General features: G+C 42.4%; 1 protein-coding gene and 1 pseudogene across 2 annotated transcripts in view; one reads left to right on the forward strand and one right to left on the reverse strand.

Annotated features, from left to right (window-relative positions):
* The window catches only part of EXD1 (exonuclease 3'-5' domain containing 1), a 995593-nt gene that overhangs the window by 216391 nt on the left and 752857 nt on the right, over window positions 1–26345 (forward strand). For both annotated transcript variants that reach the window (XM_086937165.1, XM_086937166.1), the window contains exon 5: window positions 16965–17089. In XM_086937165.1, coding sequence (XP_086793291.1) covers window positions 16965–17089 — 125 coding nt within the window. The remainder of the gene's footprint in view (window positions 1–16964; window positions 17090–26345) is intronic.
* Window positions 12202–14634, reverse strand: LOC147689702 (uncharacterized; annotated as a pseudogene).

Here is a 26345-nt window from a genome sequence, read left to right on the forward strand (position 1 = left end):
TAGGCGATTTGTTTCCGGATTGACACGTTTTCTCATCAACAGATAACGTCCGGTTCAGCGACCGCTCTTTCATGGATATCTTCAACCTGGCCCGAATAGGCTCGGCCTTGCGTGCCGAGTTCTCCTTTTTTCCGTTGGAACAAACGGAATTCGCTCCCCTCTCCCTGGTGATACAGAGTCCCAACAACGCCCACTTAATTTCCAAGCTGTATAAACAATGTAGCACACTCAAGCCCGTAGATGACTCCAGATTACGAGCTGCCTGGGAGGGGGACCTGGTTGGACCCATTTCAGACGATCAGTGGGCTTTCTGCTGTAGCGTCACGACTGACATTTCCTTGAATAGTCGTCACAAGCTGCTTCATTTCAAGTTCCTTCGCCGGCTGTATATCACACCGGCCCGCACAGATCACATTGACAACTCTAGGCCACACCACTGCCTTAAGTGTCTTGCCCCATTCGCTGATTTTGCACACTTAACCTGGACATGCCCTAAAATACACCAATATTGGCTGGACGTCCACTCCACTTTAGGAGACATACTATCCATGGCCCTTTCTCCTATACCGGAGATTGCCCTTTTGGGGTATGTGCTTAATTTCCCGAAGAAGGTTCGCCGGCTAGGCTTCCTCCTGGCTAAACTGGAGATAGCATTGGTGTGGGGTAGTAAACTGGCTTCTACGCTCCTGGTTAAACAACATGGCGTTTTGCAATGTGAATTGCGAAGAATTTAGCACTCCCCACCGCGTCCAGACCAGTTGACATTTGGGGGCCGTACAGGGAGTACGTATCTCGATGCATGTCCGCCAGCGAATCACCATTGCATCACTCCCTCAGGAGTGGGATAGCCACAGGTATCTACACGCATTGCATTGCATAGTGAGATTTGTCATTCGTCCACCTGCCCCCTGGGCTGTGGGTATGGGTTTTAGGAGTTGCTACTGGTGTATTGTCTTATGTATCTCACACATTTTATGTATAATTGTCCTTTGGTTGTAGCTTACGTGTCACACCACTCTGCTCATATATTTGATTGCAAGTTCGAATTGTGCAGTCATATCAATGCTACATGTGCCCTTATGTTTCTCAGTTTTATTGATGGTGGATTGTATTCCTTCGACAAGGGACAGTTTCAGTATACATTGATGATTACATGATTGTTTTGTGTTATTTGGGATGTTTTTTCCTTTGTCTCTTTGTTCTTTATGCAAAATGAAAGATTTAAAAAAAATTAAAAAAAGGTTTAATGGTAGGCGAAAAATAACCTAATAAATCGATTTTGCTTCTTTCAATAGTAACATTTAAAACCCCTGGTGCTAATAAAGCTTTGAGATCAATATAAATTTACTTTTTACTGGTAAACCATTGTGATATGTGCACCAATGTCCACTAGAATCGTTATATCTTTATTTTGTTTTTCCTATCCATAATTAACAACATCAGGATCCACATTAAAGTTTCTCATTCCAATGGGTAGAAATGTGATGATGGTGTATCCTTCCTGTGTTGATTGGATTAGCAAGGAATATTATGACATCAGGAGCTGGTCTGCTGGAATGCTGTGACAGGATATGGTTCATGTGGGTTCCGATGTCATCACCATCTGTATCCCTGTTGTGGCACCAGACTCTTGGCCCTTGCAGTAGTGGCTATGTCATGTCATTATATATCTTCAACTATTCTACATGTCGCGTGGACTTAATCACTTCAGTATTCTAATGAATATATGTTTTAGCAAAACCGTAACAAGATATGTTCTGAAATGGAAAATTACCTCACAATCGTAACTGAATGTTACAATTTGATTAAGCGAACGATGTGGGGCGATTTATCACCCCATTTCCCAGTCGCACAGCCGTAGTTGCATATTCCTACTCCAAGGTAAACCTTCCTTTTACTTTAAATTTCAACAGTTTTATTCCAATTTTTTCCATGTACTCTTATATTCTTTGCACCACATGCAGGGTATCATGCTATTTTCAAAAGCTTCTCATGCTCAAGCTGCGCTTAATCGGACCTTGACCAAGAACACGGAGAAAACACATGAATCTTCCGAAACAGTTTTCTTTATTACAATGCATTTCGGTCTCTGTAAGACCTTCTTCACGGGTAACTACAAATATCAATTGAAAAAACAACCATTACTACACATATCCAAATCATGTTACATGAATATAACCCAGATAACATTCTCAAACATTTTTTCATACCATATTTTTAGTGTTGAAAATACCCTTGTGCTGAAACTAAAAGATGCTTCCCCCAATAATCAAATGAAACTATTTCTTCCTTTCATATCTAATTATTTTTTCAAAATACCTACATCTCTCCTCCAGCTTCCATACTTTTCACTCCCTGAAATGCCTCACACTCCCTTTTCAATCTCCCCCTACTCTCGCACTCTAATTACGTGCGTTCACGTTGTTACCATCTCCTCCCTGCTCTCGCACTCAAAACCACTTATAAACTTTCAAACACCTCAACCACCACTCCTTATGTGCCGCCAATTCTCTTCAACACCCACTCTCAGACTACTTGTAATCAATCTTTCAAACATCTCACCCACAACAACGTGCATGTCCCTAAATCACTCCAATTCCTGAACTCAAACTGTTTATAATAAAATTCACACATTCCACGCCTGCTCACAATACAATTTCCCTTTTCTCTCACTCAAACCACAAAAGAACATCCAATCGCCTCAACCCCCACTCCTAACGTACCTGTGAAAACTGCATTGTAATCCCGACCTCCATTCTCGTGAATGTTACCACCAACGTTATAACCCCTCCCTCATTACTGAATGTAAATTCCAATTCTTCTATTACCATGACTAGAGAATCTGTATTTCATTAAAAACACGGAGGCTAACATTATGCATAAAAAAATAAACTTTTACCAATAACGGAAGGGGTTACCAACCCTCGAATATCTCTCAATTTTACCCACAAAGAGGAAGTGGCACTCGCTCCAGAGGCTTCAGATCATGAGGAACCTCCAGCGACAACAACTCTCAAAGTGAGTACAACAACTCTGCTTCCTTCTCCTTCTTTTCCCCCAAAGGTGGGAGGCAGACTCAGATTCTTCTATCAGAATTGGATATTAATTACTCAAGACCCAGGGGTACTAAACAAGTGGAAGGGTTTTATGATAGAAGTTATAGAAATACCTACTCAAACTTTTTCCCCCAGAGATATCCCTCTCACTCTAGATCAAGAAAAAATAATAGAGGAAGAGATATCCTCTATGCTTCAGAAAGGTGCACTATTAGAAGTCCCTCTGGAGATGCTAACGCTCTTCCTTGTCGTGAAAAAGGACAAGGGCTGGAGACCCGTCATAAACTTAAGGGAACTCAACAAATATCTTGTTTACACACACTTCAAGATTGAGGGCATCCATCTCCTGAGAGACTCATTATTAGAAGGTGACTGGCTAGTCAAATTTGACCTAAGAGATGCATTCTTTACCATGCCAATGGCCAAGGGCCACCAACCTTTCCTTCAATTTATGTGAAAAAAACAACTCTTCCAATTCCAAGCACTCCCTTTTGGCCTCTCTTCCGCCCCATGGTGTTTCACCAAAGTGATAAGATCAATTGCCTCTTCCTTAAGAGAAAAGGATATTTGTCTAATCATAGACCTAGACGACATCCTCATTATGTCCCAGGACCATTCTAAAATCATTCAAGACCTGAAGACCGTAATGGATCTTTTAGAAAGGCTGGGGTTCGTTATAAACGGAGAAGTCGATATTGTCTCATTCCAGAACCCTGGAATTCTTGGGTTTCACCGTAGATACCATGAAATGCCTTCTTTTACTCCCATCAAAGAAAATAACCAAGATCAGGGAAGAGATCAGATGTTTTGAAACAAGAGAATTTATCCTTGAGGGATCTAGCCAGGCTACTGGGTCTCCTTTCCTCCTCTATTCAGGCTATCTTTCCAGGCCCTCTAAACTATCAAGCTCTTCAAAGGTTAAAAGTGAGAGCTCTAAGATCGGGCCTCTGGTACGGTAATCGGATTTCCCTAGACCAGGAAGCCACATTAGAACTGACCTAGTGGCTAGAGAACTTGGATGCTTGGAATGTCAAAGCAATTTTTGGCTTAGCACCAGAGTTTGATTTAGAGTCAGATGCGAGCATTCATGGCTGTGGAGCCTGTCTCATTGATCAGAACACAGGCGGTGTTTGGTCTTAAGATGAATCCTCTCACCATATAAACTACCTAGAACTGACAGCCGGTCTATATGCGCTAATGAGTTTCAGACATTCTCTTCAGGGCAGATCAGCCATTCTAAAGATGGACAACATGTCTGCGGTAGCCTATATAAATCGCCAGGGGGATACCAAATCTGCAGACCTCTCGAAATTTAGCCATGAAACTTTGGGTGTTCTGTTGATCAAAAGATCGCCCTCAAAGCAGATATCTTCCAGGGAAAACAAACATATGTGCGGATTGGAATTCAAGGTTACTTTTAGACCACACAGATTGGAAGCTCAACGTCTCAGTTTTCAAGTCTCTCAACAAATTATGGAGTCGTCTGGAAATAAATCTCTTTGCTAGCAGATTAACATTCCAATTGGAGAATTATTACAGCTGGATGCCCGACCCGGGTGCTCTAGTAGTGAAGGCTTTTCTTCAATGCTGAAAGGGGACCAATGCATACGACTTTCCTCCATTTGCCTTGATCCGGAGAGTCCTACAGAAGGGTAGACAACAATGATGTTCCATTGTCCTAGTAACTCCATTCTGGCCATCCCAGGCTTGGTTTCCCACTACCCCAGAGCTGGCTTGCGACCTTCCCTTCCTAATTCCATCCCAAGTGGACCTTCTTACAGATGTAGACGGACAAAGTCAACCCCTAGTTCAAACAGGGAATTTGAACCTTCTTGTCTGGAGATCCAATGATCTCTCAGGACTTTAGTCAACAGCTGCAACTCTCCTCGGAGAGTCTTGGGCCCCAGGTACACAAAACCGGTATAATATATGGAAATTATGGTTACGTTGGTGCGTGGAAAGGAATCTGGATTCCGTGGAAGCACCTATCATTGACATAGTTAACTTCCTTGTTGAACAATTCGAAAGGGGTCTTAGCTATAGGTCTATCAATTGTTATAGATCGGCTATTTCTGCAGGACATGCTGTTGTCAATGTCCCGTGTATAGCCGCTCTTTTTAAAACTCCATCAGTGTCATAACCCCTCCCTCATTTGTGAATGTAAATTAACCACCTGACTGTCCCTCATCAGCCCTAACCCCGGTTTTGCAAAATAACTACTGTTCCCATGATTCATTATGTTCTCAAAATCAAAAATACCAGTCCTAGCAAAAACTGCTGTTTTTGTGTTCGCACAATTTATTTCCTTATTACACATGTAGTTCTGCTCAATTTTTCTCAATTTCAACATACACATATACATGCAGTTGCTGAATTTTCAATGTACTTATGACTCAAACACACTTCAGAGATGTCGTGAAGATGGCAATCTTGACGTAAATACCTTCAATTCACTGTCGGTTGTGATGAAACAGACTTTTGAGATAAGTTTAGAATTAAGTACGCGGATTTAAAACTCCTATAATTTTAATTCACTAATGAGTGTTGCATGTTTTTGTATACTGACTCAACCTAGAATAATGTGCACCTACACGAACGCGTGGGGTTAATTATATGTGCTCTTGTCGTGTTTGTCATTTTGTTTTAAATAATACATTTTCCTTGTCTTTCGTTATGTCAAACATTAATTGCGGCTGTTTCAAATAATAGCATGTGCATTCTTTTAAATGTGCTTTTGTTTATGTTGTGTCTTTATGTGACTGTTCTATGTTTGTCTTTTGTTTGCAAAGCTAGGTAACATAGACTAATGGGTTAACATTAGTAAAGGGGGTGGGTAACAGAATAATTATCATTTCCTGAATTAATTATTGTCTTGTGTTTCCTTGCATACTAGAGTCATGTTAAAAGAGGGCTGTGGCCTATTTCTAAAATGGAAGTCTGAAGTCCTGTCAAAGTTGGGCCTTGCACAGCAGCGTTTTGAAAAGGAAAAAATGTTCTTTAATAATTCTTTGAAAGTCGCTTGTTAAGGCAAGGCTGTGTGGACCATTGAATAAACTTTGTTAAAAAACTTTCATTGCCAAGGACAGGATGTGCAGCGGCGGAAAGACTTGGATCGAGGAAGCAACGGACGATTTTACTTAATGTTGCGAGTCTCGAAAGAGCCTGTGACACTCATAATGAATGAACAATGCCGCTCTTGAGGAAACGTGATTTTTGCTATGTGAAAGGCAAATGACTTCATCAGATGACATTTCAGACCAATCCCGCTTCGTGTCGCTCGGATATTTGTATTCTTTTAGTTAGTTTTAGATAGGAAAAAGGTATAAAAATTGCCCCCTTGGAAAGAGCACTGTTGGCTCGTTCCTGTGCTCCAGAGATGCTGTCGGACTATCGACTCACGTAAGATCCATTGTACTTTACTTTTCCCCTTAAGTTTTTCTTTACTTTAAGTTAGGGAAATAAGGTTTAGGGAAACTTTCTAATGTCTGAACATTTCTCATGCTGATTTTGAATTGAGCTGACAGTCAAATGTGCCTTTCTAATAAATAATTTTGCTTAATAAAGTTGCTAATAAAAGAATTTAAGCTTTAAAATGCAATTTGCCTTTATAATAAAGTTAATAAAATAGATTTTGAAATGACAAGCTGGTCGTTTGTTTCCTTGGGTTACCATTAGTTAATCCATTGCCTATGATTCTGACTTAATTAAAGTTTATAAAGTGTTTCTGATTAATTAGGTCATATGATTCAGTTGGTCAATTTATGTCTCAGTTATTTATGGGCCTAGTGTTAGATTTATGAATTATGGTGAAAATCATGGTGTAGGGTTGTTTGTATGAGACTGAATTTCTTTGGGCTCGCTGGATCAGTTGCAAACCATCGGAAGGGCAAATTCATACAATGATACATCAGGGATGATGGGATGCACACCTGCTTGTCCATTCAACCGTCTTTCCAAATGTAATCCGAGATTGCATGCTCACTGAGTAAGCACCTTGCCCTAATGGCGCTTTGTAAATCTAACGAACGATGTGGGGCATTTACCTGCTGCACAGCCATAGTTGCATATTCATGCTCCAAGGTATACCTTCCTTTTACTTTAAATTTCAACAGTTTTATTCCAATTCCTTTCAATTTAAAAAAAAAAGTGAGATATGGAAGGTGGAAATCGTTTCATTTGGTTATTGGGGGGAAGCATCTTTTTGTTTCAGCACAAGGGTATTTTCAGCAATAAAAATATGGTATGAAAAAATGTTGTTTCTGAGAATGTTATCTGGGTTATAGATAACCCAGATAGTCTTATAAAGACCGAAATGCATTGGGTGGAAATAAAGAAAACTGTTTCGGAAGATTCATGTGTTTTCTCCATGTTCTTGGTCGAGGTCCGGATGGGCACAGCTTGAGCATGAGAAGCTTTTGAAAATAGATTGATACCCTGCATGTGGTGCGAAGATAATAGAGTACATGAAAAAAATTGGAATAAAACTGTTGAAATTTGAAGTAAAACGAAGGTTTACTTTGTAGCATGAATATGCAACTACGCCTGTGCGACTGGGAAATGGGGTGATAAATCGCCCCACATCGTTCGCTTAATCAAATTGTAACATTCGGATAAGATTGCGAGGTAATTTTTTCTTTTCAGAACATATCTTGTTATGGTTTTGCTAAAACATATTCATTAGAATACTGAAGTGATTAAGTCCACGCGACCTGTAGAATAGTTGAAGATATATAATGACATGACATAGCCACTGCTGCAAGAACCAAGAGTCTGGTGCCACAACAGGAATACAGATGGTGATGACATCAGAACCCACAAGAACCATATCATGTCACCGCATTCCATGTTCTTCCAGACCAGCTTCTGATGTCATAATATTCCGTGCTAACCCAAATCAACACAGGAAGGATACACCATCACATTTCTCCCCATTGGAATGAAATTTTAATGTGGATCCTGATGTTGTTAATTATGGATAGGAAAAACCAAATAATTATATAACGCTTCTAGTAGTCATTGGTGCACATATCACAATGGTTTACCAGTAAAAAGTTCATTTATACTGATCTCATAAAGCTTTATTAGCACCAGAGGTTTTAAATGTTACTATTAAAAGATGCAAAATATATTTGTTAGGTTTTTTTTTTTTGCCTACCATTAAACCTTTGGTTGAAACTACAAAAGAGAAAGTATGTCTAGCTAGAAGGGCATCACTGGTATGGGTTTTACTGCACCAAGCAGAATTTAACTTGACTATTAAGTCAGGGCGAGATAATCCTGTGATTGAGAAAAATAAACTCAGCCTACTTAAAGATAATGTCTGGAATAAACTTGACTTGCTAGTTTATTTCAAGAAAGTTTTCAAAAACATTAGGAAGAAGTACAGATTTTACTCGTACAGTAAAACTCAAACATGGTGTTTTTCTAGTGAACCCTAGATTATGCAATCTGTGATTCTGGTATCAGATAAACTTTATTAGTTCACACTTCTATCTATTTTTTGTTATAACTCGTCACTAATTTATATTGACTCGAAGAGAGAAACCTCAGTTTAGATCCCCCCTATCGGATGTATGACATTACAACGCATGCTTTTACCACGCATGCCGTTACAACGCAGTTTTTACAACGCATACATTACAACGCATACCGCTTTGGGGTGCTGGATAGTGAATAGTTTAATTTACTATTCCAACTCCAGTCCCCGTGGATAGCAGGGAAGGTGTTGGATAGTAAATTAAATCTATTCCCTATCCTAGAGCGCCCCCCAGCGCAATGCATTGTAATGGTTTGCGTTGTAATGGTTGCGTCGTAATGGTAGTGCGTTGTTAAAGTTTTGTTGTAAAGGCTGTTTACCCCGCCTATCTATTGGGTACCTGTGTCTTTAGTAAAATGTGTATTTATCCAAGTGGGCATCTGAACTCTAGACTATAATGAAGTTTATCTTCTATTTAGTAACCACTGTGACTGAGTCCTGATGAAGGCCCAGCCGAAACGCAAAGATAAGAATAATAATAATGAAAAAATAAATTGTGTAAATGTATCCTTTGGTCAGCACTTGTTTCTTCATTGTAGGTGTAATTAATTTAGTCTAGAGTTCATATGTCAGCTTAATGTAAAACATACTGTACCCAGTGTTTTCGCTTTCTAAAGTAGCATTTTCCCTGCCAGGGTATCTTTATCCTCAATTCAGGAGCCCCGTTCTTTTTCCAAAAAAGCCAAGAAAATAGAGTACATGAAAAAAATTGGAATAAAACTGTTGAAATTGAAAGTAAAAGGAAGTTTTACCTTGGAGCATAAATATGCAACTACGGCTGTGTGTCTGAGAAATGGGTTGATAAATCGCCCCATATCGTTCGTTAGATTTGCAGTCCGCCATTAGGGCAAGGCGATTACTCATTGAGCACGCAATCTCGTATTACATTTGGAAAGACAATTTGATTAAGGGCACAGAGGCAAGGACTATGCTCAACTTTCTTTATTCATTCCAGCAGTGTTCAACTTAAAAAAAAAAAAACAACAACAACAAAAAACTACCTTTCGCACACGGCAAACAGTTCAGCCAATCAAGGTCACATCCAGAACATTACTCCAATATCTGGACTAAATGAAAGCCTCAATGCAGACAACAAAATGATGAGCAAGCAATTTTAGGATATCATGTAAAAGTCAGATACTTTTAGGTAAAGAAGAGCAATCGTACTTGGACCTTACGACCATGTGGGCCACAATTCCAGTATGTCTGACCATATTTCAATTGCAAACCATTGTGGGTGGGAAGTTTATAGAAGCCTGGGTGGAAATAATACTAGCCTACGTGTCTTTAATAGAATTGAAATTTTACATTACGATTGCTAGGAAATGTTTCATTCCATGTCAGGACCGGAGGCATGATTAAATAAAACCATTTTAACATAGCCAGAAGACCATTCTGCTAAATTAAGAATATCCTCTAGTCGAGCCCTAGAGTAAATGCTTCAGAGGCCTTTGCCCTTCTCACGGAGTGAGCTCCAAATTGGAACACGTCACTGCCTGCCTCTTGCATGACCAAACAGTTCCATCGGGCAATGGTGGGGGAAGAGACCGCTTTGAAATGTTTCTTTAGGGCTGTCAGAATCAGAATCAGAAGTTTTATTTGTATAATTAATTAAAATTATTACAAAATTTACATGATAAAATTACAATACAATTTTTTTTTAAAACTGCTATTATTTCTTACTGTCTCTGTTTTGTTAGGGCCGGTGCATATCAGGTCTTTGGATTAAAAGGGTCCCTGATGGCCCGCCAGTTGGCTCATCCTCCTGTTCAATTGATTCTAGGGCTTTTTTTGCTGTGGCCAAAAATGTGACCCCCCCCCTCCGCAAGCCAGGATTATAGAGGAACCGCCAAGCCAGCTTGTAACTGCATGTCTGCAGGAACGCATTTTTAACTCGTTGAAGATAGGTTTCAATAAAAGTCGTCTCTGACTTATCAGGGCCGGACATGTGCAAAAAAGGTGTACAAGTCATTCCGTTTTATACCCACAGAGGCGGCATTTTTCCGTCTGGTCAGACTGTTTCCAGGACGGTAGCAAGTCCTTTGCCACATACATCCCCATCCAATAGGCTAGAAATTCTTTTTTTAGGTAGCCTCTGAAGTGTGTTACTAAATATGAAAGTTGTTTTAAGGTTTTAAAAGAGTTCATAATGGTCCAGCTGTGCCGACGTTTTGCCAATAGATCTTTATCCTCCAAAAAGGATTTCCTTTTGGCTGCCGCATTAGCTTGTTTGCTTAGGCAAGCTTTGTCTGTCCCCGATTTCCAGGCTGGTTCCAGCTCCAACTTTTCCACACAGTCTCAGGTACTTTCCCCAAGTGTTCGGTGTATTGGTTTCCCCTGTTTTTTTTATTTCTTCCCAACTCAGCCAGTCCAGTGAATCAGAGTCCGCTGCTCGAAGTTTGCAACAGAGTTTCACGAAGCCGCTCATGCTCCGGAACTTCTCGTTTAGCAGGCCAAATTCAAGCCTAACTTGGGAGGCTGAGGCGGATTTAGGCAGATTGAAAACCGCTTTATAGATTTTTATCTGTAGAGGGTTTAAAAGATCAACCTTCTTGCCACACCACGTAACTAGGCCGTAAGTTAGGGTGGGCATAATTTGTGCTGCTATTTACTTTTAATAGGCGATTATGATTTGGACAATCCATTTTGTTTTTTAAAGAGCGGTGCGCGAAGATTAAGGATTCTGCTTTTGCTTTTAGTGCGGTTCTGTGATCCTTTTGGCTTTCACCTTTTTGTTATTGTTATTCCCAAGTATTTGTAAAACTCATGTTCTTTCACTATTACCCCTTGGGCCATCCATTTGTACTTTAGTTTTTTCGGATCCACAAGCAGAACCACTTTGTTTTTTTCTTTGTTTAGTTCGAGGCTTTCTCGTTCTAAATACGATGTTAGTTTGTTGATGGCTCTTTGTAGGCCGATTGGTGTTTGACTCAACAGAACTATATCGTCTGTGTTTTGTAAGAAGTGTATTGATTTGTTTGCCAGAGAAGGAGGGTGACTGTCTACTAAGACTATCTCGCTTGTGAGATCAGAGAGAAAAAGATTAAAGAGGGTGGGAGCTAATACGCAGCCTTGTTTTAAGCCTTGATGCGTTTGAATGCTCCTAGTTGTAATGCCTCTGTTACCTAATTTCACTCTTGCCTAGGTGTGATGATGAAGGGCTTTGATGGCTGTTAAGAGTTGGTGTGGCAATCCCCAGATCTCTAATTACTCCACAGGCGCTCTCTGTTCACCCGGTCGAAGGCTGAATTAATGTCTATGAAACAGGTGTACAAACGAGTGCCTTTCTCTACCGCAGTGTCCCATAGGATAGACAGACAAGTTAGGTTGGTTATTGTTCTCATTCCTTGCCTGAATCCTGTTTGGAATAATGGCATGATCCTTGTTTCTGTTATCCACGCTTGTAGTTCAACTAGAAGGCAGGAGGTATAGAGTTTAGCTTCAACGTCTATTAATGATATCAGTCTATAGTTTTTGGGGTTACGATGGTCGCCGTGCTTAAAAATGGGATGGATAATACTAACAGTCCAGTATGCTGGTAACTCTGGTTGTCTGTATATTTGATTGAACAGTGGCGTTAGGGTCTCTGACCACAGATCTGGATCATGTTTAAAGATTGCATTCGGCAGGCCATTTGGGCCTGCTGGGCCCTCTGACTTTAATCTTAAAATGATTTTGCGTAATTCCTTTATGGAGGTTAGGTCGTCTGGCTCCTTCTGCCTGTTCGATAGTCTTTCATATTCGGGATCCCTGTGCTCCTTGCTGTTTGCTCTTTTTGAATTTTCCGAATTATCTTTAGCTGCCCGTGAACCGTTTGCATGGCCTTGATCTGTTTTGCTGTATAAAGCTTGTACATGTCTAGTCCAGGTATCAGCTCCGACCCCCGCTTCTTGTTGGAGTTTTACCCCTTGATTTAAGTAATTTATAATACCCCAGAAAACTCGGCTGTTTTGGTGTTTGCCCGCTATTAACAGTTTGTTCCAGGTGGTTTCTTTGTATTTGTACTTAGCGGCCCTCAGTGCCTTCCTGTAGATACTCCTGGCACACCTTAGTTTAGATTTATTTACCACTGACCCTGATGTTTTTTGGCTTGCTAGTGTTCGAACCTCCTTTGCAACCATTCTTTTTTTTAGCTCTTAACTCCGTGTCAAACCATGGCTCCTTCCTAATGTTACATTTACTACGGGTCTCTGGCCTTTCTGGGAATTTGTCCTGCAAGACCTGAATCATTTGCTCCCAGTTGAGTTCTCATTCCTCTTCCTTTTGTGTTCCACGATTTGCCAAATGGGTTTTTACTAGGTCCGTAATTTTACCCAGTCCTTCACCGCGCCATTTTAATTTCCTCAAATTGAAATTTGAAGTGTGGAGCAGAAGGGAGGTCGTTGTAGGCGCCATACTCGGTACAGTGTTCAGTCTTATTAATTGTGGAAAATGGTCGCTTTCTGCCCGCTGTTCTATGTAAAAGGATTCGATACGGGGAAGTAACTCATCACTTACTATTGAATAGTCAATTATTGAGTGCGCCCTGCCACTCAAATATGTGACGGCTGCCGCCCTATCCCCCTTGTTGTTACCATTCAGGATTGATATTCCATGTTCAGTTAGACTGGAAGCTAACTTTTTTTCCGATACAGTCAGGGGGCTTCTTCACCTTCGCTTTATTGTGGTCAATGAGCACGTTGTTAAAATCTCCTGAGATAACCAACGGGTGCAGTAGGTAGGTCCTTTGCATGGCCTTAATAAGTGACACAAGAATCGCATACTTTTCTTTTTGAGATTTTTTATCTGGATGAATGTAGACGTTAAATAATGACATTTGCCATGGTTTTGTCCTCTGCGTCGGGGTTTCGATGATTCTGATCACTTGGGCCCACTTTAAGCCCACGTCTATCTCCTCTGAACACCAGTTGTATTTGTGTGTTATATATGTCGATAATCCGCCCCGGGCTGTCAATAACTGCCGCTCCCTTGGTGGTTGAATTTCCACTGTCCTATTTTCATATGCCTTCAAACATCGTACGACAAAGTTTGGGGGACTTACTGAAAGCTGGATAGGATATCATTCTGGAGTTAGATTTTGTTCTCCGCAAAATGTTAAAGGTAACTCCCTGAGTTGTAAAAACGTGCCCAGTAAGGTTGAGTCCCCTGATGTCTGACACCCTGCAAGAGGAGATTAAGCATAACATCATTGTTAATTTTGTGGACAATTTCTTTCATGACAGAAAATCGTTACTCTTCCAAGACTTAAAGAGGAGCAGTGAGGCTCCGACGGAGGAGCCTGCCAAATCCCCTTCATCAGCTTGCATGCCAGAGGGTATTCTCCAATGCTCACTCCCTGGATCAGCATATGGCCTGCTGAGATAGCTGAACAATTTGAGTTGATTCTTTAGTAAGCCAAGCCCCAAGAGCTTAAAGAAGTAAGAAAATTCAGTATGGAGACAACATCACACCCCAAGGGATATTCACTGATTTGAAGACCCCAACGCACCCACTTAGACCACGCAGATTTATATCTTCTTGTGGTTCCCGCTGCCCAGGCGTTGGCCAGCATGGTTTCAGCTTTTTGTGAAAGGCCAGGTATTTGCCAGTTTTTCCTAGAATCTGCCACGCCATGAGTGGCATTCTCTGCTGCAGAATGAGCTGGTGACAATTGCCCAGGGGATCCCAAAGGAGATCTGGAGCGTGGGGTAGAATGATTGGAAAATCCCAAGAAAGTACCAGAAGAACTGGAAACCACGCTTGCGATCTCCAAAGTGGAGTGATCAGCACTATGGTCACTTGTTGGCATCTTAACAGAGTCAAGAGGCGCATGATCCTCGCAACGCAGGAAACGCGTATACCCTTTCAATCTTGAAGGAAGGCATCCGCCACTAACTGGTATTGCTTTTAACTAAAGTACCTCGCGACTGGTGATCCAACCTGGATGCAAAAAGGTTGACTGTGAATGGGCCCCAGCGTTCCTCCAACCTCTTGAAGAACTTTGGATCTAGTTGCCACAGACTTGAGTTTGGATCTAGTTGCCACAGACTTGAGTTTGACCATTTTCTCGAGCACCAATCCGCTTCTCTATTTTATTCACCTAGGAGATACTCTGCTGTCACCAACACATTGTTGTATAGGCAGAAGGCCCAGAAATCCTTGGCTGGATCGCTAGGAGTTTTGATCCGAAGCCCCCCCAGATGATTGATGTTGCGAACTGCTGAGCTCTTGTCCATCTTGAGCAGGACACAAAAAGTCACTTTGTCTTTGGTCCTGCATTGGACCGCAAATGAGCCTGTCATGGGCTCCAGATGATTGATATGCAATGCCTGCTCCTCTGCGAACCATATCCCATCTGTAAATAAGGCCCCATAGTGAGCCCCCCATCCAGACTTGCTCACATCAGACTCGATTACCAGACCCAAGCTGAAAATGACCCGGTTGTTCTAGGCCTCCATGTGCGCCAACCACCACCTCATTTTGTCCTTGACCTTTTCCATCAGAGGGACTTGTTCCGAGTACTGGACGCTCCTGCGGAGATTAGAGGCTTTGATCTGCAGAAGGGCCCTGTAATTTGACCGGCCTGGAAGGATTGCTTGAATCGAAGGCTATAGAAGACCTTCCACCCTCACGATCTGTGTCAACGAAGGTGCATGCTTGGACGATGTCATATGAAGCTCCTGCCGAATTTTTTAGATTTTCCGAGATAGGAAGACCTGGCGTTTTTCCTTAAGAATTGACCCCGAAACCCAGAAAAATTGACTGCCTGGAGTGAGTAAAGAGTGACTTACTCTTGTTGATAAATTCTTAAACCCTCCGTTTGCCGTTGGAGCACCAGGATGACCGGACTCTGATCCATTGGTAGAAGATCTTCCAGGTGGATGATCAGGCAATAACCTTGGGCACTGAAGTGCTTTATGGCCGGCTTCAAAAAAACCTTGGCAAAACACCAAGGGGAAGAAGAGAGGCTGAACGGTAGGGTGTTGAATTCGTAAACATGATCTCGCCATTTGAATTGTAGGAATCTACAATGGGGGGGAAAGATGGACTCTGTGAAGGAAAAACGTGTATTTTCAGCAAAATAAAGTACATAAATAAGATAACTTCTGTAGGAAAGAAAATCAATTACCTATCTCTGGCTGGAAGCAGGAAAGAAAGAAGAGGTTGACCAGGATATAGTCATTGTTATGGATGGAACGTTAGCTGTGATTGGCTGAACCTTTGTTTTTTGTTTTTTCCTCAGTGTTTGGTGGGAAAGGTGTTTTTTTAAGTTGAACACTGCCGGAATGAATAAAGAAAGAAAGTTGAGTATAATCCTCGCCTTTCGGTACTGACGTGGGATCCGAAGCTTCAGCATTGAACTTGATATTATCTTCATCATTGTGCATCATGCATAGGGGTGAAACCATTGGGGCAAAGCTGAAACCATATTTATAGCAGCTTGCCTTGGCAATGAGCTGTGGAGTGGGAGGCAGAGATGTAAAATGTGACATATTGTTAACATAAGATCTGGTTTAAAACATTTGCAAACAGCAGGAAGTATTGTGTGCAAAGAAAGCTTAGTGCACTCGATATATCATCAAACATAACTTTGTAGGGTGGTGATAGGTGACAGTCGCCTTTTGGCGATGGTACGGCCTCTTCCCATTCCGAATGCAGAAATGATTCACCATGATTCAAGCACTCACGATGAGAGGGGCCTTGGCCGAAGTTGACTGACCTGTTTGCCACTGTTATATGGTGTGGATGATAGAATGAAAATGACAATCGAACACACCATTGAAAGTAGGTCACTGACCAAAAGTCCTTGCCACTGTTATATGGTGTAGATGGTAAAATGAAAATGACAACTACACCATTGAAAGTAGATCACTGACCAAGAGTCCCTTTGTAGGTGTGTATATATATATATTTTTCATATAATATTTTAGAAAACATGAGTCTTGAGTGACAAACTAAATTTGCCCCAAGGCCAGGTGCAAATAAAAAAAATGAAGGCTCAGGCTGCACTTCCAAAGAGCATCCAAATACCAGTTAGAATTTCTTAAAGCATTACATAGCAGGTGGGTCATCTGCACAACATTTGTGATTATTTACATTTTATTTGAACATTCGGTTTGCCAGCTTAAAAATGAAATTCAGTTGTGTAATAAAATACTAGTTCACAGGAGTTACTGATCAGTGGCTCAGCATTTGACTTCTTGTGTTCATCCTTTTGATGAGTTGGGTAGGTGGAAGTATGTGCTTTTCCTTGTTACTTTCTCTCTTGTCTTTAATGATTGGTATAGAATTGACAACAGACTATATTACTCTTTAAACAAATGTCATGCCATTTAAGAATACATTAATCGACGCGTCTTTGAATGCTAACATGGGCTTAATATTTTGAACAGGGGTGCACCATCCTTGGAGACTTTTGAAAAGAACAGTAATGTGACAACACACAATGAAGGCTTAGGCTGCAGTTCCAGAGAGTATCCAAATACCAGTTGGAATATCTTAAAGCATGATATAGCAGGTGAGTCATCTGCACAACGTCTGTGATTATTTACATTTCATTCGAACATTTGGTTTGCCTGTTTTATTTGAAGCTTAAAAATGCAGATCCGCCATCTTATTTCTCATATGGTTTTTGAAAATCAAATTTTTCCACCCACTCACACTGCAAAAACTCTGGGCACATGAGTAACTAATGGGAGTTTACACATGGTATGAAAATCCCTGTAGTCTAGTTTTTATAGGCAGTGACCAAAAATTTCGTACATAAGCTCCAGCTGAGTTTTGACCTGTCTATTGTATCTGACAGTCACCAAACCAATATTTTGACTAAAACTGAAACATATGGGAATTCCTGATGACTTGAAGTTCTAGGTCCACAAGGATACCTAGCTGAATCTTCTGAGAAACACTTTTAATTACAACATAAAACTTGTCTGCATTTTCTGAAAAATCAATTTATATTACTTCGTTGTACAGTTAATAACTGTGTCTGCACAGACTGAGGGCGTTTTCACCTTCACTTCCTTAATATAACTCTGTCCTTAAGCTCTCAAATTGCAGAAGTGACCGAACACCCAAAGGAAATTTCAGACTTTCACCACTTGAGGAGTTTGTAATGCCAATTCAAATTACAAACATTAAATCCTACAGTTGGACTTTTTTTTGCTTTTTTTAATAGGCGATGCTCTCATTGCAAATTTGACTAAGAAGTTAGGGTTGGATGCAGTGCATTGGATGTGTCACCTGTGTTCAAAAGGAAGAACACAGTAAACCAATGAAAAATGTACTAGCTATCGGAACGGAAAGTGTCAGTTCTATTAAGGATTTGGAGGATTATGCTTTATCTATCTTTACTTTATTCTGATAGCAGCCATTTTTAAACACATAACCCAATCACATTTCCCAAACAACCTCGGGAAATTGGTGACCAAAAAGAAACCGAGAAGGGACAACATATCCCTGAGTCCAAGGACCAATCTCAAAGTTGAGTCCACCATATACTCCCTCTTCAGCATGTTTCCCATCCTATTCTTTCACATGTCACGCCATACCTCTTGTTCTATCCTTCTTGTTTACCGGAATCCACTCCTGGAACAAAAAGACAATATCAGAGACTAGAAAAAACCAACAGTGTCCAAAGACAAAACTTCTTTGCATACCAGTTAACAAGGCATATGATCTTGTAACTCGAAACTGTTTCACAAAATGAGCCAAGAACCATTGTTCTATCTTCTATTCCAACCACTGCCATACATGCAATTACATCCATCGATATATGACCAAAGAAAACGTACTTACTCCCAACGGGCGGGCGTTCTTGAAAAGATGTCAAAGGGTGGGATAATCCTCGCCTCACAGTCCTTTTGAAACGTTCCATTCCGATAGCTAGGAAATTTTTCATTCTATGTCCGGACCGGAGGCTTCGGATTATGTTAGTTTAAAGCTTACTTGCCACCAAATGAGCTATATCAATAATAGACTTGAAATAAAACCTTTGAAGGTTGAATCCAAGGACCAATCTGCTGCATTCATTATGTCCTTCAATCTTGCCCCAAGTGTGAACGCCTTTGAGGCCATCGCTCCCTGAGGTGAATGAGCTCCGAACTGGCGAAGACTAATGCCTGCCTCCTGCACGATCCATCGCATCCATCGTGCGATCATAGGAGATAAATCCACCTTATGAGGTTTCCGGAGAGCAATCAAGAGCTGGCTCTCTCCCGGAGGTCTGAGATCCAAACGCATGTCCTCATAAGCTTTCAAGCAGCGAACCACACACAGTTTGGGGGAGTCTGGAAAGTTTGGGTACTCTATTACCCTAGTGTGACACTTGATTCTACGTCCAATGGTAAATGAGACCCCTGGGGGAGAAAACTCTGCCTGTGATGTCAAGGGCCCTTACATCCGACACTCTCCTATAGGAGATTAGACAAAGGAGCCTTTCTAGTTTAGCCGAGAGTTCCTTTCTCAACAAGAATTCATTAGATGACAATGACTGAAACAAGTTGAGTACTCTACTAACATCCCTTAATTCCGAGTATCGTGGTTCAGGGGGAAGAGACAACCGGAGCCCTCTGAGAAGGCAGCAAACAAAAGGGTGTTCCCCAACTGGTGCTCCTTGCATTGGAACATGACCTGCTAAAATGGCGGTTCAAAAAGTGTTCAGTGAACAATAGGTTAAATCCTGTTGGGCTGAACTCGCCAGAAAATTCGAAATCTGGACAACGTTTGTACCCACGGGATCACAACCCCGTCGCGCACACCAACAACGCCATCTTCGCAAGGTTGATCGAGATCTCTTGATGGTACTCTCCGCCCAGGCCTTAGACAAGAGGCCCTCAGCGACTCCGAAAGGCCTGAGCTAGACCATCTACTCTGGTAATCCTCCACACCATGAGGCGTAGGGATCCTTTGAGTACCATATGATGGGGACCCTGATGCGGCTTGGAAACAACTCTGGAAAGTGGGGCAGTCTAATTGAAAAATCCTGAGAAGGCTCCAGAAGAACTGGAACCCAGGCTTGCGACCACCAAAATTTGTGTGATGAGAACTACCTGTGCCTGCGATCTGGGCAGACACCCGGATGATCATTGCAAACGGCTGGAATGCATAAGCTTGTTCCTGCATCCAATCCTGCAGGAAAGAATCTGTGGCTACTGCTAAGGGATCTGGCCTCCAGCTGAAAAACCAAGGAACCTGGTGGTCCAGTCTTGAGGCAAAAAGATTCTCTGAGAGGACCTCAAAGGCCCTCCACCAGCAAAAAGATGTCCGGATGCAACTTCTACAGACTTGGATCTCTGAAGTGAGGCGATTGCCAATCTGCCACCTGATTCTCCCGTCCGGAAAGATACTCTGCCAAAACCGAAATTTGATGTTCTAGGCAAAACTGCCAAAGATTTGTCGCGAGATCCAACAACATCTTCTATCTGGTGCCCCCCAGGTAGTTGATATACCTGACCACCGATATGTTTTCCATTTTTAATAGGACTCAGGACTGAACCCGATCTTTGGTCCAGCACCTCACGGCGAAAGACCCTGCCAGCAGTTCCAGACAGTTGATATGCAGGGTCTGTTCCTGTGGAAACCATGAACTTCCTGTGGAAAACTCTCCACACCCGGGGCCCCAACTTGACCTGCTGGTGTCTGACTCTATAACCAGGTCTGGGGCGAGCTGAAAATTGCTCTCCCATTCCAGGCTTCCATGTGAGAAAGCCACCAACGAATCTCTTCCCATGCCTTCTCTGACGGGGAATCTGGATGGGAATAAGGAAGTCCCTTCCGCAAATGTTTTGCTTTTAGGCGTTGCAAGGCCCGATAATACAGCGGCTCCGGAAATATTGCTTGGATAGAAGCCGACAGAAGCCCCACTACACGGGCAAGCTGTCGAAGCGGAACACTTTCCATTGACAAAGTTTGACTAACTCGTGGCGAATCTTGGTCCGCTTCCGTGACGGAAGGCTGAGAGTTGCCTCGGTAGAGTCTATGACTAAACCCAAGAAGGTCACCTTCTGAACTAGAGCGAAAAGTGATTTTTTGGTGTTTGTCACAAACCCCGGATACTCCAGGAGACTGACCGCTTGCTGTAACTGATCCCGAAGCACCTATGGATCTTGGGCCAACAGAAGCATGTTGTCTAAATACACAATGAGATGAGTTCCTCATGCTCAAAGGTACACAATGATTCGTCTGAGCACCTTCGTGAATCACCAAGGAGCAGAGGAGAGCCCGAAAGGAAGAGTGGTGAATTGGTATACTTGTTGCTGCCAGAGAAACTGAAGGAAATGTTTGTCAGGTGGAAATATAGGTATGGCCAAGTAGGCATCTTTTTAAATCCAAACGGACCATCCAGTCTGCTGGACGCAGAACGTCTCTTAAGAGGTGAATTCCCTTTCATGACTTGGCATTGCCCCCCATCTGTCTTGCCACTAAGAACATGTTACTTAGAAAAACTTGTGGATGCAAGATGGTGCGGCGGATTGCCCCTTTCTGTTAAAGGCTGGAAACTTCTGTGTCGATCAATTCCATCGCTTGGCGAGAAAACTGTATAGTTCGGGTCGAACAGTCTGCTTGGGGTTAACGCAAAACTTTATCTGAAAACCCTGAACCATTTTCAACACCCAAGCATCGGACATCACCATTTTCCACATCCTCACAAAATCGGCCAGCCAGCCGCACTCACACAAAGGACTCTGGAGAGACACTTACCGGTGGTAGAAGAGTAGTCCCCTCCTGTGAAGCCACGACCTCTGGATCTGCGTCCACATGAAGGGTAGATGTTATTATACTGGGACTGGTTTTGGTACTGCCCTTGCCTGGAGCCTTGCCCCCTGGAGTTTTGGGGGGCCTGCCCGGTCAAGCAGCCCCTGCTTTGACCGGCCCAATGAAAAACCCGGGAGATGAAACCTTCTTGATGGAAGACTGAGCTTTATCATGCGACGTGAAAGTTTTCATGAACTTGCCAAGCTCTTTAATTAAAGGCTTGCCAAACAAGCCTCCCTGGGCTACCGCACGTTGTGCCCAGCCTGACAGGGCGTCTGGGGATATCGGGGCACCCGAGCTCTTGGCATTCTCTGTCCAGTATCATGGTAAGTGGCCCCAGGGCATTCGGTAGCTTGTCCTGGCATGCCTTCCATGAACGATCTATACCCTTCTTGGGGTCCTTAATGAATTTGGCCATAAAGGTTGCCATTCTAGGGTCCAAATCTGGGGTCATTGCAACTTACCCTTCTAGGGAGGGACGCGGACACTCCGACCGAAGGCTACTACGGGTTTTTTTCCCATGGGGGTATGAATCCTACTCACCACGTAGCCTGCGACCTTCGCTGAAGGTATCCAGATGATCGGGGGTGCATACGCAATTCCGGATCCAACATATCAGAGCTGCCCTTGAGGCTCAGTAGTCCCTTTGTTTGCTGGTGGACGCCAGGGTCTAGAAGGTCTGGGCTCCTCGTCCATGTCGCCTTAGGTGTCATCCTCTAATCCTTGGGCCGGACTAATGGGATTAGGAGGGGTAGGGGAAGGGCCGAACTCCTTGATGATGTTGAAGAGTTCTTTGCTATTGTGTGCGTTGGTAGAAGCTCTGAAGTTGTTGTGAGTTTCTGTGGATTTGGTGTTCCTCCAGGCCTTTTCGAGGCGGCGGCAGGTGCGCCTGGTCTCTCGACGTTTGGTGGTGAACCATCTGGCTTTCTTGGCGTGGGTGTTGTTGTTTTTCTTGAGGGGGGGGTTTTGGCACTGTCGGAGGTCCACCTTTGCAGGGTTCGGGCTGCTGTGTTGGGGGTCGTCATTTTCTGAGATGGTTGGAGTAGAGTTGCTGAGTGACGAGGTAAGCTGGTCGTCTGTGATTCTGGTCGAGTTTCAGCCGATGAAGCTAGCTTGCAGTTGTTGTTGTGGCCTGGGTTGAGTTCGTGAAGCGTTGTTGGGCTGTAGCGTTGGTGGAGTGGAGGTCCAGGGTTCCTGGCGCTCGTTGCGGTAGGGTCGCATACGGGCGTGCCTTTGGCGCGCCCGCTGCATGGCTGCCATTAAGCAGTGGTCGGGGAGAGCTGGACATTTGGCAGGCGGGAGCGGGGAGGGGAGCTGGATTGGTCTCGCTGGTCGTGCTGGGGGGAGATGGGCCACGGGGCAACAGCGGCGGGGAAAAAACGGGTGGGAAAAGGGAAAAGGAAATGGAGGAAAAGGGGAGAAAAGTAAGGGCGAATAAAGCAGAAATAGCTCAGTAAAGAGCAGAAATGCAGAAAGGTGAAAAAAGAGGGTAGATGGAAAACAAGTGAATCGCGTGGCGACAGGAAGGAGACAGAGAGCCACTGGACCACCAGGGATAAGGCGCAGGGAAACCTGCGGGTGGAGGAGGACCTCAAACCAACACTCGAGAGAGCAGGGGCAGGCCTCCCTTAATGGTGGAGCTGCGAGGGTGGGAGGGGAATTTCACTGATAATGAGTCAGTGGCCTTGCTCTTATTAATAATGTCAGAATCTTAATTTAGTTAAAACATTGTTAATCCAAAATATGTAGTGGGTAATCATACCTAAATGTTGTAGGCCTGCAAATAAAAGTGCTGATTTGTTAGCCTATCTGCTTATTCCATGTTAACTGAACAATTATGAATTGATAGTGAAAGGCCTGTTTTCCACGTTAAGCAAGTTTTTCCTTTCATTATATATGTTGTATTGTTCCAGGAGCCTTCTGTTTATCTAGTAAATAAGTGTGTGTTATGTATTAGACCATTGATCGTGAGTTCTCACATAGAGAAGAGGAGATGACCAGACAAATGATTCATGAGAAGAACTGTCTGGAACTTTTCAAGGTTCAATGGCTGAAAACCTAATGTGGTTCTCCGAGAAAAATTGGGAGTTTGTTTTTTCCCATCTGTTTGCTGATATTCTATTGGAGGGTGAAGAAGATGTAAGAAAACAATGTTGCAACTTCGAATTTATTGTTAATATTAGTGTGTTTCTAGAATAGTTAGCCAGAGCTAGATACTAGATTCCGACTCATTTCCCCGATTCTCTGACCGGAGTCTTATGCCTTTTCTTCACTTAAATTTTACTAAACTGCCTGCTGATATCTTAGAACTGAGAATATTTTCCAGCATATAATGCACGGACTCTATTTTTGCATATTGATTCTCTCATGAGAACTCTTTATTGGGTATATGAACTGACACCTTTCCCCAAATTTATTTAGATTAGGGATATTCCTTCATGGAAAGCACTTTTTGTATTCTTACCATTTTCACCGGGATTCTAACACACTTTTTCTTCTATTTTATAATCAAATATTGATTGATGGATTATATCCTCTTTTAATGCCAAAATCTAAAGATTAATGCCCAATGAATAAATAGATAAAAGACTAAAAGATCTGAAAATAAAACAATTTAGCTCACACTATATCACTCTTTATTGACTGAATGATAAGTCTTTGATTTATTGTTATGTAGATGTTTGCTCCTTATTTCTCTTTGTCGGTGGACAAAGGTCCATACGACCAGTACCAGGGGTTATCTAATTTACACCAAAGATTAGGATACATAAAACCCTGCTCCCTCAGTATCATTCAGTGGAAACAGCAATAAAAACATTGTAAAGTCCAGCTATGTGATTTTTCTGTTATCACCTTTTTATCACCTTAGCTGCTTCGCAAATATCCCTCCCCAGTGCTGCGCTGTCCATTGGAACTAGTGCTGAATGGACGTCCAATGGTCGTGCGCAGCACTGGGGAGGTAGTGCTCGTGACGACTGTTGGCCGTCAGCAGCACTTAAGAGGTTAACTTTTTTAAATAAATGATGTATGTATGAAATATTTTTGTTTTCATTTCTCTGGATGCGCGAAAGTAAACTTGAAAAAATAATAAAAAGTAATTTTTTTACTTCAAACTAGTAGACATTAGCGCTACACACTGTCAGACCCTGCTATCTTACTGAATTGCTGGTTACTCAAGAAAATCCTCCAGTAGTCTCCTCCATGGTAGGGCTCCCGAAATTCAGAATACAAATTCAGAAAGAAACCTGGCTTTAATATGACCACTTTTCCCCCACATTCCTCCCCCTTGATTCTAATACTGAACTATTTTTCTTTCGCCAAACGCTCTGGTGTAGCAAAATCCCTTCGCTCATATGTTAGTAAATCCGTCTATCAGCAATTTTTCGCTATCCTCCTCTTTCCCATATTGCCCTGCCCCCAGCAATTCAGCAAGCCCCCTCTGAATCTTGCTTCAAGAAGTTGCTAAAAACTTGGCTCTTCACTCAACCTCGCTAAACTACCTCACTCCTAACCTCCAGGTCAACTGTGTTCTTCTAGTGCCGGGACACCTCCTCGTGAGGTAGCTGTTCGCGCTTTACAAAATGCTGTATTATTATTTTTATTATTATTGTCATTGTCAATGTGTTCTTCTCCAACCATTTGGTTCGCTTCAGTTTGATTATCCCTGATGTTCCCTATACGCATATTCTCCCACATGCAGTTAGATTGCTCTAATACCCCTTGGTGAAGAAGCACTTTACAAAAACAATGTAAGTAATATAAATCTCTTCATCTGTCCCTGAGTAGGTTCAAGGGGATCAAATGGAGATCTACCTGCACTGCATAATTTCCTCTTTGCTTGTGGTCATGTGTTGAGCCAATACAACCCTTCAGTCAATTCCCTTAGTTTTGAGCCCCTCCCACCCCTCATAAGCCCTACTCCAAACACTACTGTCAGAGACACCAAATGTCTATCAATAGAGCATTCTGTATAGTTCTGCTGGTGTCCAACTTACAAATGGAAGTGTTCTTTTATTTTTTTCCATATTGTTTTCCTACTATTTTTGTAAACTTTAATTCCTTTTCAATTATTTTCATTTTCTTTTGTTCTGCCTATATCCTTTTAATCAAATATGAATGTACTGCAGCAGGCCCCTGTCGCTCTCAGACCATTTACACACAGCTTTCAGATGAGAGCTGGTGATTTGAATGGGACACAGGCTAGAAACAGGGCCTGGTCCAGCCAGCTCCATCCTCCCCAACCAAGCTTTGCATGGCTTTTAGTCATTTGGGTATAGCTGAGCAAGATTGACAGCTGACCATTTGTTCACTGGTGATACCATATGCCTGTTTTGCCCATTGCAGATGTCCACAGCCTTCTGCTCTGTATAGCATATTCCATTATGTGGTTGCGAGGCCTAGTCTCCAGCAAGGGACTACACCCTGAACCCATAGCTCTTGCACCTGATTCTTAGACGAGTACAGCAAGTTTGGTGGGCAGGGGGGCTGTGCAACCTGCATGGCTTCTGGCCCATCCCACCCAGCTGCTATCGGCTACCAATTGTGTACACAGTGCATTCTAGGCACATGGCCTTTGCTCATCCCCCATAGAAACCCATTGCACTCAATCTTGAGTTTCAGATGTGAGGCATCCGTTTTTGTTTTTATTTTCTTTTTCGGTTCCAAATGGGATTTTTACTGAACTCTTAGGTCTGCTCTTTCTCCCCTACTCATTATGGAGATGCCGAAATGTCTTTCCCCAGAACAAAATCATTTTTTTGTTGGATTTTAGGAATTATGATTATCAAACTATGATAGGACACTGTATTTCTCCTGGAAAATGCCTATTCCTGTGGAAAGAAGGATGGTGGTAGCTGGCTGAGACTCCTATTGGTGGTGACCTGCTACATCTGCCTACCACACCAGCTTCTTGACTGTTTTTAAGTGGCTATTCTCCTCAGCGATTGAACAAATGTACTAAAGATTCATGGCACTTACTACACAACTCCAACTATTACAAACAAAATTGTCTTCTGCAT

This window comes from Lissotriton vulgaris, chromosome 9 (assembly GCF_964263255.1).
Source record: "Lissotriton vulgaris chromosome 9, aLisVul1.2, whole genome shotgun sequence".
Lineage (NCBI taxonomy): Eukaryota > Metazoa > Chordata > Amphibia > Caudata > Salamandridae > Lissotriton > Lissotriton vulgaris.